The sequence below is a fragment of the Strix aluco genome, chromosome 5 (assembly GCF_031877795.1).
Source record: "Strix aluco isolate bStrAlu1 chromosome 5, bStrAlu1.hap1, whole genome shotgun sequence".
NCBI classification, from domain to species: Eukaryota; Metazoa; Chordata; class Aves; order Strigiformes; family Strigidae; genus Strix; species Strix aluco.
The window spans coordinates 17339237-17359972 of NC_133935.1; the positions used below are offsets into that span (position 1 = coordinate 17339237).

At 42.1% G+C, this 20736-nt stretch overlaps 1 protein-coding gene across 14 annotated transcripts in view; it reads left to right on the top strand.

Annotated features, from left to right (window-relative positions):
- WASHC1 (WASH complex subunit 1) overlaps positions 1-20736 on the top strand; it is a 45376-nt gene that overhangs the window by 2840 nt on the left and 21800 nt on the right. For 8 of the 14 annotated variants that reach the window (XM_074826202.1, XM_074826201.1, XM_074826196.1 and 5 more), the window contains one exon: positions 9470-9623. The exons of 3 other annotated variants lie outside the window; for them this stretch is intronic. In XM_074826202.1, coding sequence (XP_074682303.1) covers positions 9475-9623 — 149 coding nt within the window. In that variant the 5' untranslated portion in view covers positions 9470-9474. Of the gene's footprint in view, positions 1-9444; positions 9624-10152; positions 10264-20736 lie in introns of those variants that run through there. 3 more of the 14 variants (XM_074826205.1, XM_074826195.1, XM_074826204.1) reach the window with 3 other exon arrangements.

Sequence of the window (20736 nt, forward strand, 5' to 3'; positions counted from 1 at the left end):
TGTGTGTGGGGTATGGCTGCTGTAAAACTCCAGATCTTTGGAGCAGAGGGTACTGAATGTGGAGGTGAAAAATAAAACAGTGCTAGTTAGGGTTTGTGGCAGTGAGATGTGGAAATGGTTAGATCTGCAGCTCAGGTCACTCTGCAGGAGACTGAAGCTGATATTGCATCAGAAAATTAGAGGGAAAAATTAACTAGACTTTTTTTTTTTGTTAGGAAAGTGCTATGGTTTTTGACATATGTATTTGTTGCTGTAGTCTGATAGTAAGATTGAGCAGCGCCTCATTTTTCTGAACCAAATGTTCAGCAGTGTTTCAGCTAGCCTGCTTTTGAAACTCCAATATTTAAGAGAACTTACGTCAGGGAAATGGCCCTCCAAGGGACTTTTGTGATAGCCAGTGGCTTCTGTGTGCTTAAGGTGTACAAAACCAAAGTGCCTCCATTTAGGAGACTGAATGAAGACCTGTGTCTGGGTGTTTGGGCTGGGATTCTCAGCATTACTTTTGACATCCGTATTGTAGGTGTAGCTAAGCTATTTGCTTAGGCTTCTTTTACAATAAATAGTGAGAGGAAGGGAAGGCAGGCAATTAGCACGGTGCTTTCAGTCAGTTGTAGATGTCTGCCTTTAGAATCAGATCAATTATTCATTAGAGCGCCTGATTGTGTCCATTAATGATGAGAACCAAAGGTGACAGTTGCAGAGTGGGTTATCTGATTTATCTTCAGATATCAACATCTGTCCATCAAAATGAGCTTTCCATATCCAGGTGAAGGAAATCAATGTCAACCTGTGCTTGGAGGACAGGGCTTTCTCAGCACAGTGATGCAGCCTGCAGCTTGGTGCCTCATGGCAGTGAGGGCTGCTGTCTGTGCTTCACAGATCAGAGCTCTGCGTTGAGAGGAAAGATTGTCTTGAAGGCAGTAGTGGCTTAGAGACCATCTTAGCCTGTGGAGCTGAGAGGATTGAAGTGCATCTCTAAATTCTTTTAAGTCTCTACCTTTCAGATTGTTTTTAAAAAATAATTTAATGTAATAGCATTCTGTCTTCTGGAGAGTTTATATCATTTGATTTTATGTGATCCATCTTTAAATGTCAGGTATTTTGCAATTTCCCAGGGAGTTGCCATATGCTATTGTAAAGCTGGGCTCTGAGATTCTTTCTCTTTAGCCTAAATGGAATAGGGCGGTATAGTATGTGACAAACCAACAAATCTAAGTGGGCCTAAGTGGGAAGGGACGGTCCCCATTTGAGAATGATCACCAAGTGTGTTGATGTACTGGTTCAGGCCCGTGCTTATTTGATCTCAGACCCAGTGCTGCTGGTGGGAAACCAAATCCTCCAGCTCACGTGCATTTAGTTACCTGTCAGTGATGTCTTTGCCTTAATGTCATACTGCTTGTAGATTTCATCTGTCTTTAGTAGCTGCATTAGCTACTGTTTCTTTTAAAGCAATGTGTCTGAGCTGCAAGTGTTAACAGGCCCTGGCTCCTTGAGAAGGGGGCTGCCTTAAATACTGGGCTCACACTTTCAGGAGTAGATTTTTGTCAGGCCAGTGCTTTTCTTTTGGTAGCTCTCAGTGCTCAGGAAGGACCACATGCAGATAGCCTTTTATTCCAGCAGGACAGGACACACACATAAGTAGCACCGGGTGTTTGTTGGTCTCTGACACAGACCATGGTCCAGGGAGACATGTTTCTATCAGGCACCCAGTTTATAGAAACTGTGTCAGTAAGCCTCTATTTTGTTGCAAAGTAGCCTATTTATTGTGTTTCTTCTGCAACTTAGGGTGTTAACTGAAACAAACAAACAAAAAAAAACCCAACCAACTTTTGGGAGTTTGGATTCAAGTTTCAGACCAGAGCCAAAACAGCTCTTGCTGTTGCCAAAAGTGTGTATCTTCATAGCATTACCTTAATACCTTAAAGTGGGATATTACCTTAATAGCTTTTTCTTCAGTAGTTTGACCAAAACATGTATTTCAAATTGAAAGGACCTGGGGTACCTTTCATGCAGATCCCAGGGTATGTTGGGTTGAAGTAAACAGCTAGCAGTAGTACGTGGATTCAGCTAACAAAAAGGCACTTAGCACTGTAGCTGGCATCGTGGTGCAACTTGATGTTCTTGTGGTACCCAGATGTGTGAGGTACCACATATGTGGTAACTGCCAGTAATTCCACGCTGTTTGGATATGGAGAACTGAGTGGCATTATATCACTGGGTGGTTAGTGACTGCCTGCCAGTGCAGCAGAAAAAGCTTTTCCTTTTCCCACAGCTGCTGCTGGGACAGATGAGGTGAGACTGCTTCAGTGATGGAATCCACTCCAGCCATTTCCAAGCAGAATATTGGCCCACAAGACCAGGATGCACAGTGTGTGCAATGCAGCGTGAGCCCCTGAGTCCTGCTGAGTATCAGGACAGGCTTCTCAGTGCTCTGCTGTTTCTGCAGGGCCATGGTCTGATGTGGGAGGCTGACTTCTTTTGAAAAGATCTTGACTGTACAGCAGTCCCATTTCCATGAGCGACTTCTGGAAGTATCAGCATGTAGCAGGAGATGTCTTGTAGGATTCATTTTCTACAAGGACTTTTTTTTGTTGTTCTTCTGAGGTAATGCTGTACTGTAAGGACAGGTTGAAAGTGTGAGGTTGATGAGATTAAGTATCTCTCTTTCTAAAGCTGGAGCAGAAATGGCTTTCACAGCTGTGGCTAGGTTAACTTTCTGATGTAGATGTGACAATGATGTGCTCCTGCTGCTCTGAGGGGGATGAAGAGAGACAGCTTCTAAAGCTTCTCACTTTCTTGCACCCCTTGCCAGTCTCTCTGCATGGGGAGCTCCAGCTGCCAAGTTTAATTCACTCATTGAGAGCAGGCAGGGTGGGACAGCAGAAATGGAGAGCTCTCTTGCTCCAGAAGTGGTACTGGAAAGTAAAATCCTAACTGATGCCAGGCCCTCTAAAGATGGAGAAACCCCACTCTTCATAGCTTTGTCTAAAATAGCTACTAGAGGTCTTCAGACCCAAAGCAGTAACATCTACAACAGAGTTTGAGGATGCTACTATAAGAGACGTCTAGTAACATGAGCACCCTGATGGAGTACAGCCTGCTACGGGGCCTAATTACGGTCTTATTAATGCTTTCTTTCATCACTGCCTTCCAGCCTTCAGATGGTGATTAGACCTATTTATAGGGGCAGAGTTCCTTAATATTCAGCACAGTGCACCTCTTGCCAATCAAATCAGTACCATCTGCATCTTTGATTGCTGCTTAATAACACTGTAGAACATGGTTAATTAAAAAATATAAATAGACTTTTCATCCTCTTAACTTATCAAAGTGCTTCTCTCCTCCTCCCTTCCCCTCCCTGGTCTCCCCCCGCCCCCCCCCCCCCCAAAAAAAAAAAAAAAGGTAAAGTTGGCTTAAGCACAGGGACTATGGTGAACCTCTCATCTCGCTGCTGGAAATACATCCTGCTTTCCTACCCAGGATAGCTACCTTTTGTGTGCTCTGCTGGAGGACTACATTTCAACCCCTTTAGTGAATGTCAAAACGGGGCAGAATGATCATTTGCTGCACAATAAAATAGGACTTACATCTAGGCTCTTGTGCTGCATTTACCACCAGAGTGTAAGCAACTTCTAGCTTTTGTTTCAGTTGCGTGTCTACATCCGTGTGCGCGCATGTGTGCACACTGCCTTATCGTGTCCCTTAACAGGAGGAGCATATGCAATGACATGTTTTGCTTTTCTAGCAGTTTCATTCTCTTTCTTAAATACAGTTCCCTGGCTTTGCAGCTGCTAAACTCACAGGAGTGTGTTTTATCTGTGGAGGGCAAGGTGATAGAATTGTGTGGGGTTTGTTTTTTTTTTTTTTCCTTGAAGGAGTTCATTCTGGTATTTTGTTGGAATGGTCTCTAGGTAAGCTTCTAGTACAACCAAGGTATGACTCGAATATGACAGCAGATTTGACCATGATTTGAAATTCTTTAGGAAGCCTGTGTGGAAAGTAGAGAATAAGGATGATGTAGTAGTATATAAGGTGCAGCACTACAGAGTACTGTAGTTAAGTGTACAGTAGAATAAGTTTTTGATGAAACATACAACAGACATTGTAGCAGGTGGGAGCTTTGTGTGCTCTAAAAGTTGCATTTAGATATTGCAAGCAATGTGCTGATGTAGATTGGAGCAGAGGGAAGTGAGAAGAACAGAAGTCTGTTAATGTCAGCCAGGATGGGACAACATTGGTCCAGGTAAACATGGTAGATGGTATTATGTGGAAGAAACTACTGTCAGTGAGGAATTTGGGATGACTTCTTACTGTGAACCAAGTTATGCATGTGACTTTCCTCTATCAGAGGAGACAGCACCTTGTGATAAGTTATGCCCGAAGTCTGTCTCTACTCCATCTTTTGAGTGTGTTTAATCTTAACCCATAGTTCACTTGTGACTTGGTCTGTTCCCACTGTGGAACCATCCTGGTGGTAGTGGTGTAGAAGTGTGTGCCGAGGGATATGCAGACATGTGTTTTATTGCATATTGCTGGTCTCTGCATCAATGCAGGTGGCTGCAAGGCATTGATCTTTTATTAGGGTCCTACAAAGGAGGGACATAGGGCTAGAGATAGCATGTCACTTCTTGGAGATGTTACTGCATGTGGGAATTAAAGGCCTTCAGTTCATGCTGTCTTTCCAGTGCAGTGCAGCACAGTAATTGCTGAAGCAGCCCTTGTATCTTTGAAGAATACACACTGATTTTTTTTCAAAGTATTTAAGCCGTCTGCTCCCCTGAACCACCTTTTTTTTTAATCCCTTGAAGCACATTAAGGAAGCAAGTATTGTTGGTGGCTTGCTTTATTCTCCCTTCATTTTCATAGCAAACCATGCCTCTGGTATGTGCTTGTGTATAGCTTTACAGTCTGCCTGTGTTGAGGGCAGCCAAATTATTTTCTTAATATTGCCTTTGTTTATGTTCCCTAGAAAAAGTAAGGTATTTTAAGGTTGTGGGGGTTTTTTTGCTTGTAGATAATCATCTCAGTGATCAGTCCTCCATAGAGCAATATCTTCTAAAGAACTTGGAGGAGTGTTGCTTCTTTCACAGACTCTGTTTGCTCCATAACAAGTTCTTTTGGGCTTAGCCTTGACACAAGGAGTTTTATTCTTGGGTCCAGGGGGAAGTAAGCCAAGAGGGTGAGCAAAGGAAGTGTTTCTCTACCTATCCAGAGCAGTGAATTATATACTTCCTTCTCTGGGTTCAGAGCTGCAAATCTCTTTGTAGCCATCAGTTTTAGACTTGCCAGTGATGGTTGAACAGTGACCAGTTGCTGGTTCCAGATACCTGAAAGCAGAGTATCAGTACCAGAGTGCTCAGCCTGTGTCTATCGTGGTGTAAGTCATTTGGAAAGGTGAGACAGTCCAGTGGAGGCTGATGTTGTGTTTCCCACTGCTGTTGTTTCGCTCAGCTCTGGCTAGTGTGAATGTTGGAACTGAGAGGGAGAGAGCAGCTTTGGGTGCAGAGGGATAGCCACCAGCCCTGACAAGCTTTGCACCAGCTTGCTTGAGGTTAAAGGCATAGACAGTTTAAGGCAAAAGTGCAAATCTGAGAAGTTGCTAGCTCTAGTCAGAACTTCCAAATCAGGATATAACACTCATAGGCAGGTGGTGCAGTGAGCAAACAACCTTTTTCTCTTTGTTTGCAATTTAATAAGGCAAATGAGGTTATTGTATAACACCAGAGCACATCTGTCTTGTTCATGAAAGTTGACATAGAAAAAATAATTGAATAAGGAGTGTTTGGAGCCCCTAGATGCTGCATCTTTTTTCCAGAGCCTCTTTGATCACAATAAAAGAGCCATGTTGCTGTTTCTTTTGCCTCGTGTGACCCACAGGTCACACCACTAATGATTAAATCTCTTGGGTGATCTGACATGTGCTCTTCTGAATAGTACTAGCTTTGGTGTTTTATATGCCTATTTCTCACTGTAACATATGAGTATTTCATGTCAGCCATCATAATTCCAGGATGCTGTGCTTTCTGCTGAAACATGCCAGCTTCCTCTTTAAGATTATGGAGTGATACTGGAACTAGTTTGTTGCTTTGTGGAAGTCACTTCCATATGTAAGACACAAACAGTTTATTCGTACCTTTGGCGTGTATGTTACGTGAAGGCTTGGCATCCATTGGACAGGGTGGGAGAGCTGAGGTATTTCTAATCTGCAGTACTTTGGTTTTATGTAATGCCTAATTCCAATAATGGGTCATGGCAAGGAAATGTGCTGCTTCCTTCTCAGTGCACTGGAGGTTGAGGTAAAGGAAGATTCAGTCTTGCTGAGTGATATTCAGTTTTTGCTTTCCTTCCTGACTTTTGTTGGGAAGATTTTGAATTTTCCTTATTAAAATCTTCCTTGTTCCTGCAGTCTCTGTTATGGGAAGCAATTTTGCTTTTATTCTAAGCATATGGTCAGGCCTTTACTCAAAGTGTTTGTAAAACTGGCTTGTTTCTCCGGTTAGTTTTGTCATGAGAGGTAATAAATAGCAGCTGTAGCATGGCATTTTGCTTGAGTCTAGTAATTTAGAAGGCTGTTGCTGGTTTTCCTCTTTCTTGCTATAAATCTCTAATTCATTATCTTGCACAGAATCTCTTGTATCTGTCTCTGATAGCAGTTTCCACAGAGTCTACCACGTTTCTGTAATGTGTGTTTTTTGGTTGTTTGTTTTTTTTTTTTTTTTAGAAAGGTGAGAATCTGGAGATTGTGTGAGAGTCTGTGTTGAGAACCTGTGAAGCTGAAGTTTAGTGACAGCCAAACTGAGACAGTGTGAGCAGGAGCACCCAGGGCTTTTCCCGCTTTGCCCCACTACTGTGTGCTCCTCTCTTTGCAAGGGAGCAGTGGGTCCTGAAGAACAGTCTGTAGCTTCTGAGTGTGAGGAAAGAAATAGTTTGGTAGCAGCTAGGGGAGTGCTGCTTCTGAGTGTGAGCATCTGTCAGTCAGCAGCTGAGCTGAGCTTGGCTTTAGAAAGGTCACTAAGAGAATTAGGATTGGTGAGAGTCTGGGAAATCATACTGGGGCTGTATAATCTCATCTGGCCTCAAGAGGTGAAAAACTTGGTCTCCTCATCCTGTGGGGCAGGATTACCATTACATGGTAATGGTTTTGATAGTGAAGCAAGTTTAAGAAGTCCCCTTCTTGCCCCTGCTTCCCACTCCATTTCATGACTGGGTAATTACAGCTGTATATCTGGCTGCGGTAAATTGGGTCATTGAACTGATCTGAGTTAAAAATAGGCATCTGAAACATGCAACAGAAGAGTTGTGACCAGTGGCAGGCAGGATCGTAGACCTGTTTTGCTGCCAAAATGAAAGTATCTCATAACGGCAGGCACTCTCGGTGTTATCTGGTTACTTTGTTCCTCATTGTCAGTCAAATAGTAGATTTGAAAGCAAAAGGGTTCAAGCTTGGTTGTGGTCAGCAGATCAAAAAATACCATCTCAAAATTAGCTGTACTCCTCTCAGATTAACTTGTATGCTTTACAACTCTAAATAATAATTTTCTGCCTGCTGAATAGGCTCAGTCAAGAAGACTAATCAGTGTGCAAGCATTGCTGCTAAAGAGTGTGGATACAGAGTCTGGCTGCCAGTGATGCATGAAATAAAACAGAATAGGTCTAGGCTTCTGCAGCAGAGCCAGGTCTTCTGATGGATGAGCTTGATTTTGCAAATTTGTTATCTGCGAAAGCCTCCTAGGTTTCCTCCTGCTTTTACGTCTCATATGATTTATTATTAAACACTCCCCCACCCCCCGAAAAAAAAAAAAACAACCCACAACAAAACACCAACCAACCAACCAACCCACAAACAAACAAAACAATAGCCAAATCACATTTACAGGAATTCTTTCCTCACCTGCTGTGGTAGGATCAGAAAGGACAAATTTGCAGAGGTTAGATGGTGTTTCTTAAACGTACAGGAATGGCTGCAGGCAAGTCTAATCTGATATATTTTCATTTTGTGAAGCAAGATAGGGAATTTAGAGAATGTGTGAAGACCCCTCTAATTTTCACCTATTAAACAGTTTTTGTATGGTGTAACTATCTCTTCAGGCTCTTGTTTTGTGAATTTCTCCAGTATAGGCTGTATTTCTGTGTTATTCTCAGCCCGCTCTGCTGCACAGGCTGGAATACGGTTTACACACAGCAGTGCTCCTGGGACTAGATCTTGCAGACCTCCAAGTACCATGGAGGGAATGTGTTGTGTCCTGAGATATGTCTGTCTGTTTCTGATACCTTACTTTTTGATCCTCCTTTGTTTTGCTTCTCTTCAGGTTAATGAATATTTTCTTATGGATGTACAGCACTCTGCATTATGAAACCCTGTAATGAACAACTGTAGTCTGTGTGGTTTTTTACAGTGTGAATGAGCAAGACATACAGAGAAAACAAATTTGAAGGGAGTTGTGTAGGCCTAGTGGCAGAGTTTGCATTAGAAAACTGAATGGACGCTATTTATTAATTGGACTGTCCTAACAGTAATATATTTGTGAGTTTACAATTTCTAATGTGCTCAGAGAACTGGATTTCTTCTTTATACTCTCCTCTATGTCCTGGGAATTTTTTTGTTATTTTTGAGAGCAAAAACATGGGAAGCAGAGTCTTCGAGAATCGTTGAGGGAGAAGTGAGCAAGGCTGGCAGGATGGAAGCATGGGTGGTGCATAGCCTTCTCCTGGCTGAACTACAGAGCAGTGGTATTGGCCTGGCTGCATCCAGGAGCATGCATACTGCTCTGGTGCATGTGTTGAACACGAGTGAAAGATTTCCATGACCGTTTAGATTTTATATGTGAAAGGATCCTAAAATAAGGAGGATTCTTTCAAGATAGTTACAAAGAAAAAATCCAGTCACCAGAAGCAACGAGCAGCTTCTGGGAGTCTCAGAATGGAAGAACTCTCATTAACCTACTTGGAGCAAGGGCGTGTGTGCACATGCATGCTTTGGAATTTCATAGCTGCTGTTCTTGGAAGGGAGCAGTGGTTGTGCTTCTTGGAGCAGAAGTGTAAGATGAAATACTGCATTTTGCTAATAGGGTTGAATGACCTGAAATATATCTATCTGGAATATGAGGATGGGAGGAGGGGACAGGGTGATTTCTGACAAGTCTTATCGCCACCCTGAACTGACTTTGCTCCAAAGTCTGGTCTTTGTTTTCAGCACAGTACTAAGCAGAGATTTGTTGAGTGCTAAAAATTACAGTTCCCAGGAGCATTCAAATAAGCAAGAATCTCCCACCTCACTGTAGCTGCCTTGGATTTATTAAAAATCCAATATGTCAGCCTTACTACTTGTGCCTTTCTCCTCAGCTCACCAATTCTGTTGCAAATGCTTTTCTAAAATAATTAGGGGAATGGAGAGTGGAAGTCCCTGAATAAAAGCTGTGGTAAAACAGAAGTGTGCTCACTGTAATGACCTATTTGCTCTTTTCTTTAGGCATAATGGCCACAGCAGCCCAGAAGCACTTTTTGGAAGGGCAGACATACTCAGTCCCCCTGATCCAACCGGATTTACGCAGGGAGGAGGCTGTTCAGCAGGTGGCAGATGCACTGCAGTATCTGCAAAAGGTGTCGGGCGATATCTTCAACAGGTATGGTGCTGACCAGGGGGTTGGGGGCTTAGCATGCAGCAATGGATGTAAGAAATGGAGTGCTGTGATGAGGTTGCAGCAGTGAAAGGGCATTGCATTGGCAAGCAATGGAAGTGCAGAAAAGGATAAAGAAGGACCAGATGCACTTCAATAAAAGTTTATTGGATTTGAGTCTGTCAAAGTTAGGCATAATGAAATGACTGCAGCTAGGCAGGGGTTGGTTGTTATTAATTTTTTATTCAGTGGCAGACTCCCACAAATTGCATTACTGCTTCTGCTGCAGTTATACTTTATTCCTTCTTGCTCATATTTTAAATGGGAGACTTTCTTATTTAGAGTATCTTGAAGATACATCTTTTTCAGTCATTGTACTTGGAACAGCAGAGTAGAAAATGTCTCTTTGTTCTGATCTCTGGGACTTACATACTGTTCTCTTTGGGCTTCTCTTTTCGTATGTTGAGCGGGCTGAGTGCATGAGAGTTTTTGTTCTCACCACAGTCTCGTAATCCATCTAAACTGATCTCTTCAGGGTTTTGGCCCAGACTTGCCACCTCTTCCATATGGTCACCTTTAGGATTGGATCAGTAAGACTACCTGTATAGCAGATCAGAGAGATTCTTGTGTTCGCCTGCAAATGAGGGTAGGTAGTGTGCTGATTTTTTTTTTTCATCCAATGCCATCTTTGATATTGCAGTGCCCTGAGATGGTGTGTCATATCATTGGTATAGAAACAGATCAGCATTTGTCTTCTCATAGCCTGATTAGCAAAAGCACTTGCTTTGGTTTCAGTGGGGGATCATGACTACCTAGTCTGATTTATTATGGTGTGAGCAGGACCATGGCATTCTTTCTTCTTTTTGAGTTCTTTGGTTTTTTAGGGGCAGATTGAAGTTCTTCAATTTTTGATAGTGATCTTTGAAAGGCAGCCTCTGGGGAAAGGGTAGTCACTAAGGCTGAGCTCAGGTTATTGAGGGAAATAAAGGCTTTTCATTGCAATAGTCTTTGTTTGGGCAAGGGCTGTGTGTAGACTGGATTAGGTTGAACACAAGGTCTCATTCTTTTGTGCACTTCTCAGTATGGGAACCCTTCATGATACAAGGCTGGAAGAAGGCTTTCTAGAGCTGCCAGAAACATGTGGAAAGCACCTCTCAAACTTGGGACTGGTTGGCAGTGCTGTCCCTCTCTGTAGGGTCAAATAAAGCTATTGATAAAACAGGAGAGGTTCTTTGTCTCTTTTTTTCCTTTTTTTTTTTTTTGCCTTCCTACTCACTGCTTTGTAACGCAGTACCCTCTAATTTCCACGGGGAGACAAACCTGCTGTTTTGTATGCAAGTCACTCCTGAGTCCTGAACAGTGACTGTGATGCTGTTCCCTTGCTCTTTGGTGCACTCATGACTTTTAATTACCAATTTTTTCCAACAACAGAGGAGGCTTCATTGGGCTATTTGTTTGCTTTGCCTTTCTTCTGAGGTCTCAGCTCTCTGATATAATTAATAATGATTTAGTAATTATGCAGGCATCTGATTAAAAGTTCCATGACCTTGGTTGTTCCATGCCAATCAAGGGGCAAAGCTTTCAAGGTGAGAACTATGCCACTTAGTGAAGAGTGACCTTTTATGTTCCCTTTCCTGAGATAAGGCAGCTCTGTCTTCCATTTCCAGGAAGGAGCTGCCTTATCTGTGGAAGCTGACTGTTCTGATCTGCAAAACAGCAGCTTGCAATGTTGATGGAGAGGAAATTTGTTCAGTGTGACAGACTCAGCTGAGTGGGTCAAACTCATTACTTCAGTACTACAAAGATGCAGATGTTCTGGGGTTGTTTTATGGGAACAGTTGGATTGGTACAGTGCTTTTGAGAGTGGCAAGCTGATTTGTAATTTGTTGAAGGTGGAGCAAAAGAATCTCTCTTACTCTCTGTGGAAAGAAGAATCTTTCCACAACCAAATCGTTTTTCCGTGTTAGCTGATCAAAGCTTCTGTTTTGAGTTGTTGCTGACATGACAATTGAGTATGAATTCTTAAAATGAGCATGTCCATCCATTGTGCAAGGAGGGTGAGCTTTTTCTGTCTTTATTTCAAAACTGACTGAAGGCAACTGTGATACTGTTGTGGTTGTAGAAGAGAGATTCCCTGGGCCAGTTAGTGGCTGTGCAGAAGCAGCGGTGGTGAAAAGTGCCTGTGGATTTAGTCTTAAGGAGACACAGGAAAGACACCTTTGCACTTGGAGAATTGGGAGAAACAAGATAAACAGCTTTTCTCCCCTTCCCCCTGGTTTGGGGAATCTGAGAAATAACCCATGAGACAAGTCTCTGCCGAGCTGTCATCTTCCCAAATCTTCTCAAACAAGCTGACTTGCTGTTAAGTTTAACTGTGGCAAGGTACATGGTGAATGAGGCACGTTGCAGAGCTCATTAGTTTGTAGAGAATCAAGGGATGTTCGGGTGCAAAAAAACAGGTAAACTATGTCTGAGACCCAGAGCAGATACCCTGGGAATAGCCTTGGAGAGTAGGTCTAGCAACACGTAACAGTGAAACCTCCTCTGTACCTTGCTAACAGTGCACCTGGACTGTGATCTGTAACCACTAAGAAAGAGCAGGGCATCCCTCTCTGTCACATTCCTAACCCTTGGGAGCAGGGACCCATCCAGCCTCTTCCACATGCAGAACATCAAAGTACCACATCCTGCAGGAAGAGAGCACTGACCTGGGCAGGCTGGTGCCTGCTGGGCAGTACAGGTTTGATGTCTTAGGTCAGTACTGTTAACAGTCCTGTCCTCTTAGGGAGTCCTGTCCTCTCAGTGCTGATATCACTACTGTGCTGAGATTAAGAGGCTGCACATACTTTCCAGGGTTATGTTTTGGAGTAATGGAAGTTTTAACCTTGTGTATGTTAACTGAATTCATGTAATTCATCTGCTGTGGAAGCTGCAGTGAAGATCAGATTCATCGCCTGTAGCTACTGAGATTTTAATACATATCATTACTGCTTAAAACATAAATATTCTAACATAACCAATCTGACATAATATCTATATGAGTTTAACTCCTGAACTTTTAAGGAGGGCTTTTGATATAGGTCACAGGAGGCAGAATGACCGATTTAAACACTCAATTAACCGGTAGTCTTTCATCTATTTGTTTCATCTTTACTAGCATTTTTGGGCTGAGAGCTTGCATTGGAATCATGTGCTGTGGAATTTTTTACAGGAATGTTGTTGTGATAAGTACTTCAGATAGGTGATGGGTTTAGCTTTCCCAGGATGCCCCCCTGGTTAGCTAGGCTTGCCCTTTGGGATTTCTCAGTTTGAGGAGATTTTTTGTTGCCAAAAGATGTTAATAACCTCTAATATATCTGTTCATTATTCAGAGTGTACACTTTTGTATAACAGATTTGTGGAAAATTGCCTGTGCAAATTATCTCATGGAATAGTAGCAGTAGAAAGAAAACAAATACTCAGGTTTGGAACGTTGTTATCAAGGTCCTGTTCTCCTTTGCCTGTGATCCAACCACAAGTTGTCCAATATATAAAATTGTTCATCCTTGTGCTTGTTTTTTTTAGTTCATGGAAGAATTTCTGGGTTGGTATTCTTAAAGATCTTTTATTCAGTGTTTTTTGCTTTTCTGGTATAGTATTTTGCTAAACAGGCATATCATTCTTGTTCCTCCCCAGTTGGATTCAAATTAATTTCATATTAAATATTTGAAAAGGGCTTTAATATTAAACAGAGGTTTAACTGAGAGCCACACTTCTGAAAGCAGTAGTTGGAAAACAAAAGCACTGTGGAAATGCTCTTAAGTGTGGGGAGGAAGTCTGGTAAGTGTGTGATTAAGGAAGGTAAGGAGTGGCTGGCTGGGCAGCAGTCTTAGGGGATGTTTGAGACAGGAGCAGGATTGAGATGCGAATAGTCCTGAAACTGAAAATACAGACAAAACTTTAATCATGAGGTGATTTGGGTGATCCCCCTCCTCATTTTAAACTTATTACTGTGCTTAGTCATGATGATCAATAATGGAAGTGGGTGACTGAATATATCCATAAGAATGTACTTCATTTAGGAGGTCTGTGGCATGTATTATTAAATATTCATGGAAACTTGCAAAGAAGGGTCTTGCTGCAAGCTGTACTGTGTTTTGTTGTGCACTGTGCCTCTGGGATGCAGGTTGGAGCTTGGACACTGCATTGTAGTTGCTGGCTCTAAGGGTTTGATCTTACTAGCAGGAGAGCTGTCAAGAGGGCTCCATTGTGATGGTTCACCATTCAGGTGAGTTTATGCCAGGAGGCTGGCTGTAGCACAGGAAATCAATTTTTCTCCAGTTAATTTGAGAGTGATACAGCTCTTGTTAAGTAGCAAGTCACCTCATGGTACTTTGAAGTTGTCCCTGAGGTTATCTGAAAGAGGATGCTAGGTCTAGTTTAGTTTCAGATACCTCTCTTGAGGGTCTGTAGGAGCAGTCATTTGCTGACAGGAAGATTAAGCAGAAACAGTGAGGTAAAGGAGTGAGCGGATGGTCCTGCAGATGTGAGGACATGGAGCATGGGGAAGACAGGGAGGAATTTTGCCTGCAGGTATTGGTTATTCTTGTAGAGGCATGTCCAAGTAATGTGCATTTTAAAATCTTTTTTAAGTGTAGCACACACTTTGTAAGAAACTGCTCATTTGTTTTAGCTCTCGTGGTCTTCTGGAAGCTAAATTTGAAAGTTTGTAAAGATGTAGCTTGAGAGAGGTTCCCAAACTATTGGGAAGACTTTAGAAGGTGAAATAGGAGGGTCAGATCAGCATGCCTCAAAGGTTGGTGACAGCTGGCAGCAGCAAGCATCCTACACCCTCAAAAAGAGGTGAAAGGATGGTGACTGTTCTGCAGGAGTCCAGATTACAGCTCTTTCTGGATGCTTCTAAAATCCCTAAATTTAAAAATCTTGTGGGATCTGAGGCCCAGGCTTAATTCAGATGCCTGGACAGCCCATGGGGTGGGGCAGCAGGTGGGAAGGGGCACAGATAGAGCTGTCACAGCTTGAAATGAAATTGGAATAGTAGGAAAGAGGAGACTGAATGGTATTAAGTCATTAAAAGATTATTGCTTCGAAATGAAACAAACATGGTGGAGAATTAGCAAGACAGGATTCTCGCTTATCTCAAAGTGCTGAAAATCTGTGTCTTTTGGACTTCAGAAATTAAATGTGTCTTTTGAAGGAGAGGAACAGAATGCTAAATTTGATTCTGCAAGCGAGATGCTTTTTATGGCATTGTCATTGAAATGTAGTGATGGTTACTTAAGCTTTTGCTCTAAGTCTACTAACAACAGCTCTTCCATATCAGTTTCTTTCACTAACAGTCTGTTTATATTTGGATCCCATTCCCCCAGAAGGTGGGTGATCAGTTAATTCTGCCTTAAGTGATTGAAAGGCAGGCTTGAACTTGCTAAGAGAGCTGTAGCCTTCTGTGCACTAACAAGGCCTTCAGCTTTGTTTAAAACGAGCAGTTTAAAGAAATGATCGAAGTGCTTCACCTTCAATATCCTCCTCCAAGCAGACTTAAACTTTTAGGACCTAATAGCAGGTCTGCAGATAGTGGTACATCTTAGTGAATAACTAAAAGACTCAGTGCCAGCATTAATGCAAAATGTTTCTGGAAGCATGAGATGAGTTTGTATTAGCTACAGAAAACACTCTGTGAAGAGGAAGTGCTCTTAATGTTTGATTCTACATCTGAAAAGAAAATGATGGAATATTGTGTCCAGGATGCTGAAATGGCCATCCAGGAGCACAAAGGAAATACAAGCCTTACCCATATCCTCAGTCACTAAAAATAAAATGAGTGGTTTAGGTGCAAACATGCTAAACTGCTGGTATGTCAAGGTGCTGTAAGTAGTAAAAAAGTGAAGGAAAATGCAAAAGTTGCAGGAGTGGTATTCTCCCACTTCTGGAATTGGTCTCAAAGCTGCTTAGCAAAAGGAGGCAGGCAACAATTTCAGACTTAATGGAGCTCTTGAGAACATTACTCTTACAGGGCCTTTTGTGGTAGCAGAATATCTAGTGGAAATGTGAGACACTTTGATCAAAACAGATGGCACGTACAACAGGAAAGGCAAACAGTAGGCAGAAACTTAGGTGACTTTGGTACATATGGTTTGTTGTTTTATTTTAGTTTGTGGCTTTTTTAAATCCTGACAGGATAGTCTCTTGTTTGTACTGTGTGCCTTGTTGGAGGTAATTCAATATTGAGTAGCAGCTTTCAAGTTCTTGTGAGCTAATTCTCTCCTTGGTCCTTAAAGACAGTACAAGACAGACTCCCTGCGAAAGCAAGTAAGAGATTCAAAAGTAGGAAGAAGTGTAATATGCACCTACATAGGTAAATGCAGTTCAGTAGCTGGAAAAATACCCAGTAGAATATGCATTGTGGCTTGACCACCCTGAGGCTTGAATCTGTTCTTTCCTCTCTGGGCAGCTTGCTTTCTGGTTTTGCAACTCTGGGGGATTGGATCCATTCTCAGAGGAGGATTTGCTGCTCCTCAAAGCGTGAAGGAGTAATACCAAAAGAGAACAGAGGGAGGCAAGGTTGCAGTTTCAGTAAAGGAGGGCTTTGCTTTGAAGGTATTTGGTTTATTTTCTTTGTTTGGTCATGAGCAAGGGGAAATCCCACCTTAGCTTCCAGAGAATTGATTATGGCAACACCGATCACTTGTAACAGGGGTGTTGCTGTCTACAACTGTATGAGTTGGATTTCCTGAAAAGAGGTGTCCCAGAAGAATCTGTGATAAAACTTAACACAGTTAAAAAAAATAAGTTCTTGATAGCATAGGAACTTCTTGCTGTGCAGACTCTGTTCATGCAGAAGAACTTTGCATTTTGAAGAAAATCATTAATCAAAAAAACATTCAGTTCAATCACACGCAGTTCATAGTGGCTTTCTGACTTAATTTTCTTTGTGTTTTGTTCATATCTTTATGTGTCTGCAGGCTAAAATCAATTTACTACCATCTGTAGACTCCCTATGGCTCAGCAAAACTTTTCTAAGATGTTTAAAGCTATGATTTTGACATGAGATGCCACATGTAGTAGCTACTGTTGTTTGTTACTCAAAGACCAAGTTCCAAAACAGTTAAAGCCATTTTCAAAGCCATCTATGGAAATAAAGCCTGTAGCAGCCAGACGCAAAAGAAACAAATGTTAGACCTGTTTGTGAAGGTGAGAAGTAATTACGTTGATAAACATTGCCTTCTTTCACTGATGATTATTTTAAAGCACAGTCAATTTGAGGATGGAGCTGTGACTAAGTTGAAGGATGGATCACTTTGTATACCCCCAACTGATACAAATTAGTGTAAACTTTTATGAGCTATCTTGTAACAAAAAGTGCAGAGGTGTAATTACCCCTGCTTTTACTGCTTTAAGAAGTTGAAGCCCAAGAAGACTTCTCTGCTATTGACAAAATGTAACTTTTTGCTTACTGAACTGTTTCTGGATTGAAAAGGTAGTGTGTGAATAGCCTGGAGCCCAAGCACTGTGCAATTGCAGTGAAGTAACCTGCTTTGGAGCTGAGTGCAGCAGGGTCTGAACCACCTGATGCTCGTGGAGGCTTATGGACTTCAGAAATACTGTCAGACACATTAATGCAGTGAGGTTCTAAATGGCTGAAAGTTGTAATATCCTAAACCATAAGAGTAACATATCCAGAAATAATAATGGTGGTGATGTATCCATAATGGGCTAAAGGTATGTGAGAAGAGAATTTTACGCTGAACCCTAAAGCAGGCTTTTCTGCATAGGAAGAGCACTGAGAGCCCTTTGAGAAAGAAGTAAAAAAAAAATTTGTCAGGAAGCGGTGGTGACCTGTCCTTCTCGCCACATGCCAGAAAGTCTTGTTCCAGTGAGCAATGCAAGTCTTTACAATGGGACCAAGTGTCCACCTTTGCATGTTTATTTTCAGTTAATTCTGAAGGCAGAGCTGCATGGACATTTTGACACCTTTTCTAGACATCTCTTGAATGTTGTTTCAGAGTTTCTACCCAATTCAGACATATGCTAGCATGTAATCGCTTGTATGTGGTGTTCAGAAATGTTTGGGGGTGCCTTAAAGTTAGCATTGGGTTGGAGGTAGGGGGTGGTTCAGCTGAGTGTGGTGGGAAGGTGTGGTAGGGAAATTACTTTTGGAGGATAGGGTGTGGACGAGTTGGGCTACAGTGTGTCTCTGGCAGTGTTTTGCTAACAGCCGTGGTGCCAGTCCCTCAGGAGGTTAGTGGGATGTCAGTGTCAATTCAGGGTCCAGGCAGTGACCTGGGCCTTGAGGGCTGCCTGGAGAGCAGAGGTGGGACTGACCTCCCAGCCACACTGGTGAGTGACTCATGCAAAGGGGTCTCATGGCTGCAGTCCTTTAGCATGGGAGTGTTAAGTTCGCTTCCCGCATGTCTTACCACAATTGTGGTGCCTCGAGAAGGTTCTCCAGGAGAACCCTGAAACTCTGCTTGTTGCACAGCTGAGCCAGCTTCCTTTCCTTGAAGTACTCTGGCTGTGGGTTGGAAGGATCCAGATCCACTCGATGGGAGATGCAGTGACTAAGATTTTGTTCAGCAACAAGTCATGTCTATAAACTACTAGGGCAGGAGGTGGCTGTTAATTAACAAATATTTGGCAAGGATCTTATGAACTTCCCTGTTCAGAGAAGCATTTCCCTACCCCCACCCCCCGCCCCTTACTGCAAGTGGCTGTAGCTGTTACTCTCTAGAAATGTCCAAGGAGAATAAATCATAACAAGACAGTGTGTGCCTCACAGCAAAGGAAATGTTCCCTTTTTTCCAGTTTCTTATCCTGCAGGTTTGGCACTATTGTCAGATTTTCCCACTCCCACTCTTCTTGACACAATTGCCATGTCGCTCTTTTCTTATACAAAGTGATAGCTCTACCTTCTCGACCAGCTTCAGACACTGGACACTCACACATGTGTTGGAGTCATTTTCTGTTCCTATGAATGAGTTTTGTCTATTCAGTCAGCCCTGGAGGAAGAGATGCAAATAAGTCACTTTGTTTTACAGGCATGACTACCATCAGGGATCTAGTGTGGAGAAAACTGTCTGGAAAAATAACACTGAGTAGCTTGAAATGTGTATTACAGGCTCCCTCCTATATAAGTGGGAATGTGCACACTGAGGGGAGAGTTGAGGGAGGAAACACCAGTGCCAAAGGTCTGTTCTTCACACTTGACTGGCAGATTAAATTCTCTTTTCATGGTCCTTCTTTCTGACTAGCTGTGGTGCTGTCACTGGGCTTTTCCAAATGGGGTAGGTTAGAGTTTGGATGTGAATGCAACTGACAGTTAAGACAGAGCAGTGCTTTTGGAGACAGCAGAAACATTTGCAGATGCCAATGAAGGAGATCTTGTTTTTTCTTCCATCTAAATCCTCCAAACAATCATTTTGTTAAGGGGATCCACCATGCTGTGTCATTAGGGAGAGGAGGGGATAAAAATTATTTGTGGAGCCAAGGATGAAAGATTTGGATGGTAAAGTGTGTTAAAGAGAAACCCCAGGTGAGTAATTTAGTATCTTCTGAGTTGGATTCCATTCTTAATTTATCCAAGAATATGATCCTTATTCTGGATTAATATGTTTTCAAGTGCAAATACCCGGTTTTATTTTACTTCTAGGACTTTCATTTCAGATCTACCATCAAAGCTGAATAAGAAGGCATGCTTGATGGGCTTTTAAAAGGCATAACAGGACATTCCTTTTAGAAAAGGAGGTGCACCTGCTGCACTTCCACTCTGTGGTAGTGCAGCAGGAGTAGCCTTTCTGATTATCTGTGAAATATATATAACATGCCAGTCATTCCAATAGCTCAGCACCAAGAAACTAGAAAGTTCATGGTCTCCACAGTTCAGTTCCCTCTGTCACTTTGGCCTGATGACTGGGTTTCTTTGTTTTTGCTTCAACAACAATACTTTTGAAAGTGGCATCCTGGATTTTGTTGATTTCAGAATATATTCAGACTTTCTGTGACTTTTTTTCAGGTAGGGAGGATGAGAAGCTCCCAACTCCTTTTGGGTTAATGAGCACCAGGCAGGGTTTCCTTTGTTCTTTCTAGCACATGGGCAATTTAGGGGGAGAAAAAAACCCCAAAGAATCCCACAGCCAAAATCATGCCCTTCATTATGCTTCATGCTTACTTCTAGCTAGGATGAAAGGTTTAGCTGCTGCTGAAAGCATTGGTCTGTGAGAACATTTATTGTATATGTCACAGGGCAAGTGGTTAGGCTATTAAAATTTATGAATTTACTCTCCTGACAGTTTGGGGGTAGGGAAGGATGTTTGAAAAGTATACTGTACAAATTTGTTCCGGTATTATTGTGATGCTGTTATTTCCATTCTTAATGACTATTTGCGAGTCACTATGTGGGAAAGATGGGTTTTAAAAGGACAGTGAGGAAAATGAAATCATGTGTCTAAAATTGCTCTAAAGGTGATGTCTGATCACTATGTGCCACAGACTGTTTCATTGAAATGACAAGAGCAGCTGTCAGTCCAAGCAAAGAGGCATCTGCTCTTTGATGCTGTTAGAAAAATCTCTGCCTGGGGCTCAAAGTTTTTTTGGGAAAAGTAACTAGAAATCCCTCAAGAAAGTAAGAAAGTGCTGTAATCACTCAGGAAAAGGTGTTAGATGGATAATGTGTCATAAAGAGTTACTGTCATTTGTTGAAGAAGCACTTATGCTCAAATTAGCTTGTTGATGGGCATATCATAGAAGGTGCCTTTTGAGATTTGAGTGTGACTGCAATTGATTGTAGGAGAATGAAAAAGTAGCACTAAATAACCTCTGTTTCTGAAGAGCAAATATTGTGAAATAATAAGCTCCATTTGCAAAAAACATGGAAAGAAATCTTTCCTTTAAGAGGAGACCTGTTTTGAAAGAGAAGGATCTATTATGAGAAGTTCAAATTGGAAGCATGAGTGAGAAAGGGAAAAGATGTAGTTAACAGTGAGGTTTTGTAGCTAGCAAAGGACTGATACATTTTCTGAGAAACAGTTATCTTGTGTGGTTGGGCTTGTTTCCATTGTAGCAAAGTTTTGGGGAAGTCTTGGGAATTGGCACTAGTCCTCAGGGGAGGGTCATTGACTGTAGA